Source organism: Phalacrocorax carbo, chromosome 11, assembly GCF_963921805.1.
Source record: "Phalacrocorax carbo chromosome 11, bPhaCar2.1, whole genome shotgun sequence".
NCBI lineage: Eukaryota > Metazoa > Chordata > Aves > Suliformes > Phalacrocoracidae > Phalacrocorax > Phalacrocorax carbo.
In genome coordinates this window covers 16,874,338-16,887,995 of record NC_087523.1, presented here as the reverse complement: position 1 = coordinate 16,887,995, position 13,658 = coordinate 16,874,338, and the positions used below count along the sequence as shown (strand labels likewise).

The following is a 13,658-nucleotide window of genomic DNA, read 5'->3' as shown; positions in this document are numbered from 1 at the left end:
AAAGCCAGGAAAGTAAATGTCCCTGCTTGGTTCGTGGTAAGCGTGTTGACCCATGTGTAGCTATGAAACTAGGCTGAAAGTTTTTCAGCTAAATGCTCCCCAGCATTTTTTTAAATGTGATATATGTCCATAATATCTTGTAATTAAGCTTCCATATTTAAATTTAAAATAGACTGAATAAGTAAACCTCCCCTTGGTGTGATATTTCATTGTAAGATAGCAATAATTAACATAAAAATCTTGTTACATTTTGGTTACAGGCGCACTCTGATTTCTAAGCTGATTTCAGGTGTTGTCCTGCATATTTATTTTCATAAAATTGTTAGCTCTCACACCTGGTTTTTCAATTCCCATGAAAGAATGGAAATTTCTTGGAGGGACTCATTAAAGTAGAAAAATGAAATCAGCTTAAAGAAAACCTCTATGCATTTCAAATTAAAAGCAGATGAAACATCAGTAAGCTGTATTCTCTACCTCTACCCATGGGGAAATGCTACTGATAGCAGACACCATCTTCCACCCAAATGGCACAGGTATCGCAGCTCCTATTTCACACAGAATCACAGAGAATTGTATAGGTTGGAAAAGACCTTTAAGATCATTGAGTCCAACTGTAAACCTAACACTGCCAAGCCTACCCCTAAAACCATGTCCCTAAGCGCCACATCCAAATGTCTTAAATACCTCCAGGGATGGTGACTCAACCACTTCTCTGGGAAGCCTGTTCCAATGCCTGATAACCCCTTCGGTGAAGTAATGTTTCCTAATATCTGATCTAAACCTCCCTTGACACAGCTTGAGGCCATTTCCTCTAGTCCTATCATTTGTTACTTGTGAGAAGTGACCAACACCCCCTCCTTGTTATAACTTCCTTTTAGGTAGTTGTAGAGAGCGATAAGGTCTCCCCTCAGCCTCCTCTTTGCCAGACTAAACACCCCCAGTTCTCTCAGCTGCTCCTTGTAAGACTGTTCTCCAGACCCCTCCCCAGCTCTGTTGCCCTTCTCTGGACACGCCCCAGCACCTCAAGGTCCTTCTTGTACCGAGGGGCCCAAAACTGAACCCAGTATTTGATGTGTGGCCTCACCAGCGCTGAGCACAGGGGCACCATCCCTGCCCTGCTCCTGCTGGTCACGCTATTCCTGATACAAGCCAGGATGCTGTTGGCCTCCTTGGCCACCTGGGCACACTGCTGCCTCATGTTCAGGTGGCTGTCAACCAACACCCCCAGGTCCTTCTCCACCAGGCAGCTTTCCAGCCACTCTTCCCCAAACCTGTAGCATTGTCTGGCATTGGTGTGACCAAAGTATAGGACCTGACATTTGGCCTTGTTGAGCCCCATACAGTTGGCCTTGGCCCATCGATCCAGCCTGTCCAGGTCCCTCTGCAGAGGCTTCCTACCCTGGAGCAGATCAATGCTCCTGCCCAACTTGGTGTCATCTGCAAACTTATCTGAGGGTGCACTCGATCCCCTCATCCAGATCATTGATAAAGATATTAAACAGAACCAGCCCCAAAACTGAGCCCTGGGGATCACTGCTTGTGACCGGCCACCAACTGGATTTAACTCATTCACCACAACTCTTTGGGCCTGGCCACCCAGCCAGTTTTCTACCCAATGAAGAATATGCCTAAGCCATGAGCCACCAGTTTTTCCAGGAGAATGGTGTGGGCAATGGTGTGAAAGGCTCTGCTGAAGTCTAGGTAACCAACATCCACAGGCTTTCCCTCAACTACTAAGCAGGTCACCTTGTTGTAGAAGATCAGGTTAGTTAAGCAGGACCTGCCTTTCCTAAACCCATGCTGACTGGGCCTGATCACCTGGTTATCCTGTACATGCTGTGTGATAGCACTCAAGATGACCTGCTCCGCAGCCTTCCTCAGCACCGAGGTCAGGCTGACAGGCCTGTAGCTCCCCAGATCCTCCTGGCCCTTGTAGATGGGCATCACATTTGCTAACATCCCATCAACTGGAACCTCCTCAGTTAGCCAGGGCTGCTGATAAATGATGGAGAGTGGCTTGGTGAGCACTTCCTCCAGTTCCTTCAGTACTCTCTAATGGATCTCCTCCAACCCCGTAGACTTAATCAGTAATGTAACAGAACAGGCAACGTACTTACCTTTGCAATGCTGTAGTGTATCAAATAGGCCACAGTGATGTGAAGCCACAGAACCAGGCATAAATATACATACACCAAAGTGGAGGCTGTCCCTGCCTCAGTATAACAAGGTCAGGAGAAGCAGCGGCCCCAGCTTGCGGTGGCAGGGGAGTGGTACCAAGCAGGTGCTTGGCTGTGCTTTCAGTAGGTGAGGCAGGTGTCTTGGAGGAAGGGTGCCCTCTTGTAAGAATTAGGGAAAAGCAAGACCAAATCAATCTGGCAAGGGTTTGGGGGCCAACACCGCTGTCCAACCCTACGGTCCCCAGAGTGGTGTTGAAGTGGCTGTGTGCGCTGGGTAGAGGTGGCAGCTCTGTGCCCTGGCATGGGCTATAGTGCAAATGACTGCAATCACTTGCCTCTGTGTGTTGATTGCTGTCCCTGAAATTATTTCTGTCCATAGCTATTGGAAAAACTTTGATAGTAGCGGAAAGTTAGCTCTGATGTAACTGCTGAAATCAAGGGAATTTCAGCTTGTGAGTTTGAGCCCCACACTGAGAGAGCGCTCTGTGGCTGTGTGGTCAATGATGAAGATTTTGGTGATGACATAGGACCTACTATTTCATGCAATATAGTAAACAGCCTTCAGCAGTTATTTTTCCACATGCTGCTTCTGGTGAATTTGCCTAGGAATATAATTTGACAAAAATACCTGTTTTATTTTATTGCACAGTTTTCTTCTGAATGGCTCATGACAAATGCAGGCCAGTTTCTGCTACTTTAAATGAAACAGTGACGCAGCCTCCTGCGGAACCTTCCTGCTTTGCAAGAAACACTGATGGCAAGGAAAGATGCCACAGAAGCTTGTACAGCATAGAACATGAGTTGCGTAATGACAATTTTCAAGCCCTTTTTTTTAACCTACTTAAAAGGTTAATTTGGAGCAAACTCAGTGCTTGAGTGCCTACTGTGTTGGCTGCCAGTTGGCAGCCTGGGCCATGAGCGTGGATTGGTGGAAGCAAATAGCTGTTGTGGAAGAAACACACTCAAACTTTGTGTGAGAGGTCGTGGTTACATTGCTTCCCAAATCTCCTGCTGCTTGACCCACAGCACAGACCTAACGTAGCTTAGGTAGAAAGCTTGCTTTTCCTAACAGTAAAATACCACCACCTTCTCCTACCTGTGCTAATGATGACATCTATGAACCCAGAAATACTTCCGGTTTTGTGGTACGTTATGACTCAAGAGCAGTCAAAACTAGCTGTATTTCAGAGGACATGGAAAACAGATCTGTCTGATCCAGAAAACTGCTTTCTCTGTCACGTACCTAAGTGCAAGCTCAGAGGAGTCTACAGAAGCAGCAGTTAGGTAGCTGGAGATCTGCACTCCAAACTCTAGCCTTGAAAGCATCTATGTAGTCTTAAGAGTAGTCCCAGAGCTACCTTGAGAAAGAAGTTCTAAAAGATACAAAACCGTTTCAGTGTAAATATAAGTGCTTGAGAATAGTCTTGAGGAACCACGCAAGCATCAGTGGAAGAGGAGTTCCATGTTGTCCCATTAACTGACAGAAACAGCGCTTGCTTGGGCCGCTGCTAGATGTGGAAAGGGTAATCTTCATGTGTAGACAGCTGCTGGCCCATCTTTTGTAATTGCTAAGCAACAATTAGCACTTGTATAACTACCATTTGCACAGTGTCACGTTTGTTTAATAGGTCCTCACAACAGCCCTGTGAGGTAGGTGAGTATGCTGCAGAAGGAGGATACTACTTACCCTCACTTTACAGTAAAGCATCACACCTATAGATGAGAGAGTTCTTCTCAGTCCCATTTCCCAGATGGGGAAGTTCAGCAAAAACTTTAAAATGACCTGTCTGAGGCCAGAAAGGGAGTCTGGGACTTTGATGAACTGTAGACTCCTGCTCAGCAAGGCCTCTGTGTTCACTCATTCCAACATCAGTCCAAGGAAGAATTTGACACTTCACATTTAGTTTTCACTTAAATTCTGAATCTACTCAAGGCGTGAAATGTCTGGAAATGTACAAGTAATCTGTTAACTTACTGGTCTGGTAAGATGTGCCAGTAATCGTGCTAGAAGTATTTACCAACCTCATATTTACAGCTATGAGCTACGTATCAATACGTATGTACATACATGGAGAACTACATACAATTTACTGCACATCGATAACCTACTTTCACAGGATAGTTTTCATATACAAAGGTTAAACTTTTTTTAATTACTAAAACATTGCCACCCTGAACATAAAGCAAACATTTTTTTTTTCTAGTTTGAAACAAGGTACTCTTTATACAAACCTAGTTCTGAATCAAAAGCCTATACTGAAAATAGTCCCCATCTCATTCCTGCTAAGTCTGTCTAAAATGCGAGATTTCACTGGCATTTGCACTTCAACATGAAGCATGGTCTCAAAGTTAGTAACGGTGTACTGATTCTCATGTCTCAAGTACTGCATGTAAGAATTCCTCCTGAGAATCAGTTAAGAATTGCTTAGAAAACTGAAGTTATTCCTACAAAAATTTTGAACTGTTGGACTAGCATCTGATGAGTTTGGGGATTTCAAAGCTTCGGCTTCATGTTAGCCCGAATTACAAAGATGAGAGAGTTCCTGCTTCCATTTCTGTTGCATCAGAAATTACAAAAGCCAATTTGCTACCTGATTTCATGTTGTGATGATGGAAACCAATTTTTAGCGGGGTTATTTCCTTTCAGTCCATTACTGAAGATGCAAGGAACTACGGCTCTGCGTGCGTGTGTTTTCTTTCTTTTTTAAAATGTGTCTCTCTAACAGGAGCTACTTATTGGAGAAGGCATTCACTTTCCCCTCCGTGGCTGTAGTCTGTGGGAGAGCTCCTAACAAAGTTCTTTGTTAGTGTTTGTAAGACTGGAGATGAGGTTTAATTGAGGGATTTGTGCTGAATGTTCTTTCGCTTTGAGTCTTAGTGCTGCAATGCTTGACGTTTTCCTTTCAACTGCTGCTGGATCAGTGAAGGCAGTAAGAGCAGGGTCTGACGGGAGTCCAGGAGCTTTCATTAGTACTGAAGCTGTTGTCATGAGAGGATTTAAAGCATTGAGAAGCCTGTATTTGAAAGAAGTCAATATTATCCCACTTAAGAATTGTTTTGGAGAACAAGTACTTACAGAGTCACAACTTCTCCCACCCAAAGTATCAGATAAAATGTGCTAAAATTCCCAATTTCTTCCAAATGTACATTTTGTTTTCCAGAATGTATTTTAGTTTTATATTGCAGTATAGTGTCTTGCCCTTAAACACCCCCCCCGCCAAATACCCAAACACTTTTAACTAAAATAAATGAGAGATGATCAGACATGGCATGCAGATACCTAGAACAGCAACCATTTGCTTAACTCCTAATGCTAAATCCTTTCTAAACAAACCTTGGATGCTGTAGATCAGCCTGTTCTGTGAAAGCAGTAAACCACCTCATAAAAGGACCAATTTATGTGGCTGTTTATGCAGCCAATTTGTTCAGGCAAGTTATTCCATGTGAAAAGCGGCATTTGTCTGTCTGTTAATGTGGAACTACGACACAGGCTATAATTTCAGCAAGAGGAGAGCACTATCTTCTTTTTAGCTCTCTCTCTACATCTATTATATGTACACACACACACGCTTTTTTTTCTATCTCATGGGGTGCACTAGAGCAGCAGCAGCATTTTGCTGATAAATTTCAGGCTGCCAGGCAAGAAAGCCCAGAGAGCAGGTTCAGCTGAAATGAATTGCTGGAGTTCTAGGTGTCTGACTACAGAGAAAGAATAGGAGGCTAGCTGTGGGCTTGCTCTATGTGTTGAGAGCACATCACCTGCCAAGGGAAAAGGACCAGCTTTTAGTAGGACACGTAAGAATCAGGAAGATCTCTCTCTTTCTCTCTAGAGCTGTCACTCTTGCATATGTAGCCAGGCTCCTGGTCTCCTGAGAGATGTCTAACACCTTTACTCTGTCAAATCACCTTTATGGAGTATAATCTGTGTCAGTCTGTGAGATAAGTATGGAGCTGGAGCCACCTAGGTTACAGCAGTCTATGTGAATACTGGAGGTCAGGGAGACCAAAATGTCAGTAAGTGTGCACAATCGTTCTTCAAACAGCAATTACATGTTAAGGTTTTACTAGCATGATTTAAAACTACATCTTGCTATTCCTGTCAAGTGATCCTACACAGGAACTAACCCCACTTTAGTAAGTTTGTTTACCTATGGAAGCATGTTTAGTGAGGACATGCGAGTATCAAACTAATAAAAATGTAGCATTTTTTAACAGTTTTCATATTTAGAAAAAAATTAATTCTATACCTTCCAAAATGTGGATTTAGAATAGGATTTCTGAAGAGAGAAGTCCAGGTAAGGCTGCTGAGGCCGAACGGCCCTATGGTTGAAGGACTAAAGGCTGGAGACATGGGTGGCAGAGCCAATGTTGAAAGAGGCATTGACCTCCACGTGTGATCTAGGAGGGGAGAATGACTCAGTGGAACATCCAAAAATAGACCAAGTGGGTGCGTTAAGGAGATTCCTGGAACAGTCCCCAGAATGTCATTTTTTTCACGTTTCCTCCACTTTGCCCTTCTGTTTTGGAACCAGACCTTCAATAAGAAATTATAAAGGCATTAGCTAAACTTACTCTGCAGTTTGTCTTACCAGTTACTACTGCATGCAGTGATACAGGCTGCAAAATTATTTACTGTTAAACCAAAAACCACTTCTTTAACATTAAAGATCCATTCATAAATGCCTTAGTGGGTTTATTACGAAATAAATCAGTTATAAATATTGTAAATTTGACTACTCTTTAGCTCTGACTGAATAGTCCCACATGTTTTAAAGCCATTGTCATCTATAAACCTATCACCTGAGAACTCATGGGCAGTTATTAAAAATGATCATTCTTCCTTTCATAAGCTATTTATTGAAAATTAAATTTCAACAAAGCCATTCAAGAGGTGGCTATTTCTGTAAAGATACATCAGGAAGCAACTTAATCATAAGAGTAACTAGGCCCAATATATGGTGTGTGCTTTTTATCTTGATAGCTGGACCATACATTTTTATACAGAGAATTCAGAAGTAAAATAAGAAGCTTTTGTTATCTACCATGAATGCACAGAGCACATAGTTACATGAAAGTGATTAACTGAATTGCAGTGAAAGCCAATACTAAACTAGAAAATCTGACAAGCAGCATTAGAACAGGGTATCAAGCTGTTCCTAAAGGGGCTTTAGCTAGTATTGGTTTTGTGTGGTAAGCCATTGAGTATATTGCCTCTTCGAGCCTGACTAGTAATTATTTTAGCCCATTAAACATCTTTTAAAGACTTTAGTCAATCAAAGCTACAGATCAGACAACTTGACTCTTCACACCATTATTGTTTAGCATTCACTGAGCAGAACCTTTCAGACCCACAATGGTAGCAAAGAGTAGAGTGAAGAGCATCAGCTCTAAAACAAGGGAGAGAAGACCTAAACCAAGGATATTTAAAAATGGATGCTGCTGAGGTTGAACAGTCAACACCCCAATGTACTCAGCTGCTCAGGTCTTCTAGCCCCCTCTGCAGTGGAGGCCACTGAAGGCAGATTCTGAACTGGATCTGGATTTGGAAGAAAGGCATTAGCTGCGGCCCATAATCTCATTCAGCAGTCTTGTATACAACTACTGTTGAAATTCAGTGAGCTGCTTGCAAGCACATTCTATGTATAATACTTGAATGCACTAATCATGATTCAATATTTAGTAGAGAGTGGTAACACAAGGAACAAGAGTTGTTGGAAAGACCAACTTCCACCCTGTAGAGAATTATGACTTTCTGAAATTTACTACTGATTTAGGACAAAGGTAGACTTCAAATATGAAGGTCTTTTACCATACGATGTACATAACTTAATAGGAATCTAGCAAGCCACTAAAACAAATTAAAATAATAAAATGAAATTGCAAAGATTTGAGTCTCAAAAAAATTACAACAGATGCTAAAAATAGTAATTCCTTTGCTATTAGTATTTCTGCAATAGTAAAATTCTACAGAGATCTGTATTATGACCAAATCTTTGGACACAAAAATTTTATGGATGCATGATTTTTTTTTAATAGCTGCGTTTTGTATCTGCAATTATATTTCAGTCAAAAATGTTTTTGAAGAGTTTTAAATTTCTATTGTGTCACATCTGAAAATCAGGTTTTGGGGGGTCCCAGCTTCACTGCTTGCTTTAATCTCAGGCATGCCATGTAACCATTTCCAGTGATATAACTTACCTTCAGGTGCTTAAATAGTATTTAACGTGTTTGGAAGGAAAGCCCTCCATACGCCAGGGTGCTGATACCCAAACCAGAAGGCTGTAGCATGCCACAGCCTCACTGTCCTGAGTCTGATTTTCCTTGTATATGTCAGTAACAATTTGGTCTTTCAAAGCACTCGCTATGGGGTTCTCAGGAGCCAGCTGAAGAATTACTACTCTAGTCCTTTCACTGAATAGATTATCTTTACAGGGAAGGTGCTGTCCTCCTGGAGGAGGGATTGATACCCCTCAGGTTATGTACATAACACATGACTGTCTTACTGTCCAGGCAGTCTCGGTAGAGGGAGGTGCCCTTAGAATAAAAGCCAGAACATCAAAATTTTGAAGTTGGTACTTAAAAGTCGAGTGCTCTGACTCATTCTTTGGCCATTTCTCCAGCAACCACAGGTTTTAAATGATCAGATGTCTTATGAAGGAGTATCTGAACCACTGAATGGCTATGCCTGCGTAACAGTGAGGACTAGACACTTGGTCTGTATTGTCCAAGACAGGGGTCTGGTAAGAAAAATGAACTGGGATCAGATGGCTTTAAATCGCTGTTAACTGGTAATCCCAAATATTTGTAACTGGAGCTTAGCTGAGATCTCACAGGAGAAGACCACCAACTCAAAGGTGTTGGTGTTTTCTCTGAAAATAAAATCCAATTAAAAAGGCAGTGAACCGTCATACACTGCAGATATACAGATGAAGCCTTTCTTAAAAAGGATAAAACAAATGCTGCAAAGGTATTAATTTCCTAAATCTTAGCATTGTTCTTGAATCTGTTCTTCACAAAGAAGCCTAACATGAAATGAGATGTCTGCTTTTCTGCTTTCTCTGTCCTAAAGCAAATCCATTTGATCACTCAGACATGCACTTTGTCTGCAAAATAACTTTTTAATGTTACAGGTGATTCAGGTGATTTTGGGTTCACAACCAAACTTATTTAGTCATCTCTCAGACTTTGTATTTATCAAACTGGAAGGAAATACCAGCATAGATATATAATAATTACCTTTAGAAAAAACCGTGGCTTTCAGTTCCTTACTGGTACAAACACATCAATGCAAGAGATAAAAGGAGCAAAGGCATGCCTCATACCTTACACTGACGTGACAAACAGCTTTCAAAATTCAGTGCGTACATTATAGTCATTAACATTCAGATTAGTCATCTTGAACCTTTTGTTTTCCTTTGCTTCCAATAAAAGGCTTAACTTGCCTTTACTCTATTTTCATACACATTTGAAAGTGCCAAACTAAATGTTACAGAAACTGCTATGCCAATCTTAAGATTTTTATGACATGACTGTAACATCAGTGGTAAAATACTTTGGAAAAAATGCATTGCTTAATACTCAAAGATGAGTTTTAAGCTATCGAGTTTGAATTGGGTGCTAAATATTAGCCAGATTACTTTTGCAATTACTAGCACCACACATATTTGACAACAGATTTAGGTCTTTTAAAAAGGAAGAGGTGAGCAAGTAAAATTTGACAGCTTTCTTGCTGCAGTTTTCTTTAAAAATGCATCCTATTTCATTGATGTAATAGCTAATGATGATAAAAAGATTCATAGATGTGACTAACAGTATTGTGCTTCTGCTGTAGCTGAATACAGGATCCTAAGCAGAAAATATGACAAGGATGCTTAGATCAGTTCTATTTGTAAGCTAATGTTTTAACACTGATGCAGTTTATGGTACTGAAATACCCAAGTAATGTTTCACTCCTCACATTAAAAAAATAAAACATTCCTTTAACATTTTCTTACTTTCCTCCATGCTAACAGTATGAATTATGAGAAATGGAATGGCAACAACAGATGCAAATGCTACCGAAGAGCATCCCAACATGGCTTCAGATTACGAAGAGGTTTTGCAGACGCTAGACTACCCCTTTCCCAAGGTAAGGAAGAATACAAAGATTCTTGCTGCTATCTCCTCCCTTCCTCTATACAAGCAAATAATGGGGGTTGGGTGAGTGGGATCTCTTTGAAGTGATGCTGAAATGAGACTATGTTCATAGGCAGTTTTTTTCTTATTTGTTAATTTTCATGTAAGACTCAAAATGCAAGAGGGAGAGACAGTGTAGTAGCTGGTACCCATTCCACCTGGTTGACAGAGGGTTCTCCCCAGAGAAGCAGACCTCAGTCTGGAAACACACTGAGGTGAAGAAATTGTCTGATTGCATTTGTTAAGATTAATTAATTGCCTGGGTTTACACTTGAGTAAATAAAAAGATACTACTTTTCACATCAACTGGTTCAGCCAGGTACCATGGGAGAGGCATGGAAGTCTTCATTTCACACAGGACACCACACAGAAGCAACTATGAACACGGGCATACGAGGCAAGTATTTGGGAGTTAAGATAGCTTGTTAAGTACAGTACATCACCATCTGCATAGCAGCTGTTCCCATGCTTCCTCTTCCGTCCAGGCTAAGTTGTCTTCCATCTACCATAGGACAAGAACATCTACACAGGCAGAGTCGCTGTGCAAGGGAAGTTCACCCTAAGCAAACTGTGCTGGCTGCGTGCTCATGCCCAGGAGACTTGTGTTAAGAGCTGACAAGGAATAAGGAGGTGCAAGGAACAGTTTTCTGCTGTTCCTTCCATCCACTGGGCATCCATCAACTCTGCTATTTTGCTCGTTAATTCCTTTTTGACCACATCAAACCTGAACATTTCAGTTTTTTTCAGAGAAGTCATAAGGAGAAGAGTTCCTCTTTGCCATGCACCATGCCATGCACCATTCCTTCAGAGGTCAAATGGAATGAGTATCCCACAAAGCAAACGTGACAATAACAGGTAAGTTAACAGCTTGTCACCCCTGCCCTTTCCACTGGTAGATGCCATGTGGAATTGTCAGATATTGGGGTATTTCAGTGACTAGAAGTTTTAGTGATCGTTGGTGGTAGGGAAAGGGGAGGGCATAATTTCCTCCAAGTCCACAAAAGAGAGATGAAAAGTACATCCAGCTATTCTCAGATGAGTCAATTATGAAGTCCATACTTCTAAGATCTTCTCTGAAGATGGTGCATGTTAAAATAAAAAGCTAAAAAACTTACAGCTTTACAGACATTAGCTAGTGTGAACCAGCACAGATCCAGTGACTGAAGTAATGACAACATATATAAGCAAGGATCTGGCATCAACAGTGACAAAGCTTTGCAGGAGTAAGCAGGGCTGTCACGCTGAGCAGCTGCACCCGTTCTCAGTCCTTCACAAGTATGCACGTACCCAGAGCTGTGCTGGAACAGTAGTTCAGTCAATATCCGATACACAGCACAAGCCAAATTTAGTACCATTGTCATTTTGAGCTTAAAAATACTTTGAAAGCTTTCATACCTTTTGAAACAACATTTTTTTAAGCTAATCTTTCTATATAAAAAGCGATTTCTAGCTTATACAAGAGATGGATCCAGAGAAACTGCTTCTTAAGGGGTATTGTTAAGTACGAGTGCTTAGAGTCAGGAAAAGCTACTAGGGTCATTCGTGGTTTAAGAGAACGGCAGGCTGCGAGGTGATTAGTGTCTGTTTCTGTATGCTGAAGTTCTACCGGCGTTGCTATTATTGCAGCCCAGCTAGGCCATAAAATTCTCCCGGACAGTGCCCGACTGTCATATGAATGCCAAATTAACCTTTCATTTGTTTTAACCAGTCGTTTAGAAGTGTGACTGTTTTATTGAGCTAAGTTAGAGCAAGAAAAGGGTGTAAGCTTCTCTGAAGCCTAGGTAAATAACTTAGGATGCTGCACAGAACCCCTCATTTGCTGTAAACCAACGGATTTTTTTTTTAATACTCTTTTTATAGTCTTAAAGCTGAAGAGACGGTACCTGCCTTCAGACCCACGGAGACGGCAGCATAAATGAGCATCTGGGAATGTCTCTTAAGTCGCAGGTTGTTTTCCCGTCGCTGAGGTAACTCGCCGGTTTCCCCGTCCTTTAAGAACTAACCGAGGCGGAGGGCCCCCGGCCCCCCACTATTAACCTCTCCCCCAGCCGGGGAACGGGGGGAATAAAGCGCTGTTTTACCAGCCGCCCTCAGCCCTCCCGGGCTGGTTTTGAAGCTCGGCCCCGGGGAGGCCGCGGCGGGAGGCAGGGAGGGTCCCCCCAGGGTCCGCCGGCACCAGCGGCTCGACGGCCGAGGCGGCCCCGCACTCACCTGTACGCGGGCTTCCGTCAGGTCCAGGCGCAGGGCCAGCTCCTCTCTGCGGGGGCAGCACACCGTTAGCCGCCGCCGCCCGCCCGGCCCCGGCCCGCCGCCCCGTCCCCGCCGGCGGAGGCCGTTACCTGGTGAACACGTCGGGGTAGTGGGACTTGCGGAAGGCGCGCTCCAGCTCCTCCAGCTGGAAGGTGCTGAACGTGGTGCGGTACCGCCGCTGCTTCCTCTTCAGCGGCGCCGGCCCCTCGCTGCCCGCTGCCGCCCCGCCGGCCGGCCGGTCCCCCCGCGCCGCCGCCACCGGTTCTTCCGCGGGGGCGCGCGCTCGGCCGGGCCGCGGCGGCGCCGCGCTCTCCTCGCCTGAGGGGAAAGAAGCGGGGAGTTACCGGGGCCGGCGGGGGAGCGCGCCGCCGCCCGCCCCTCACCGCGCCGCCCCTCACCGTGCCGCCCCGCCGCGGGGCCCCGGCCCAGGATGCTGTCGATGAAGTAGGAGGTGAGGAGGTGCAGGGGCGGCGGGGCGGCGGCGGGGGTCGCGCTCTGCATAGCGGCGGGCTGGCGGCGGGCAGGGCCCCGGCGCCGCGCCGGGTTTTATTGGCGCGGGCAGCGCCCGGCTCCGCGCCCCGGCATTAGCATTTCATTAAGGCGCTGGCGTCAAGGCCGGGGGTGGGAGGCGCCGGGCCCCGCTCGCCGCGCAGGGGCCGGGCCGCCGGCGGCCTCCCCCGGGGCGGGCGGGAGCGGAGCCGCCGGTCGGCGCTGCCCCGCAGGCCGTGCCGTGCCCTCGGGCCGGAGCCGCCCGCTCGGCCCCGCTCCCGGCGGGCGGTAACTTTGTAAAGCCTCCTTCGAGGGCACGGTTTTGGAGCGGCTGCGCTGAAGTCGTGGCGGTGTCCGCCGGCGTGCGGGAGAGCCCGGCCCGGCGGGAGCTGCCGCTGCGGGGTCGGGGCTGGCGGTGCCCCCTGCGCTGCTGCACCTGCCCGAGCCCACGGAGCGCTTACGGGTCGCTAGGGTTTGGCTCTCTATTGCTTCTGCCGAACTTAAACTTGTTGAATTCGGCTTTTTAAGGCTGACCTTGCGAAGCGCCGCGTGCCGACAAGCGCGGGG

The 13,658-nt window shown here is 44.8% G+C and overlaps 2 protein-coding genes across 2 annotated transcripts in view; both read right to left on the bottom strand.

The window, feature by feature from the left end:
* COMMD5 (COMM domain containing 5) overlaps positions 1–13,658 on the bottom strand; it is a 191,457-nt gene that overhangs the window by 51,686 nt on the left and 126,113 nt on the right. The window lies entirely within an intron of this gene.
* ESX1 (ESX homeobox 1) lies at positions 3,801–13,103 on the bottom strand. Its single transcript, XM_064462733.1, has 5 exons — positions 13,001–13,103; positions 12,692–12,920; positions 12,564–12,609; positions 6,425–6,711; positions 3,801–5,191 (listed from the first exon to the last, which is right to left on the bottom strand). Exons 1-5 carry the CDS (start codon positions 13,101–13,103, stop codon positions 4,966–4,968), a joined length of 891 nt encoding a protein of 296 aa, XP_064318803.1. The 3' UTR covers positions 3,801–4,965.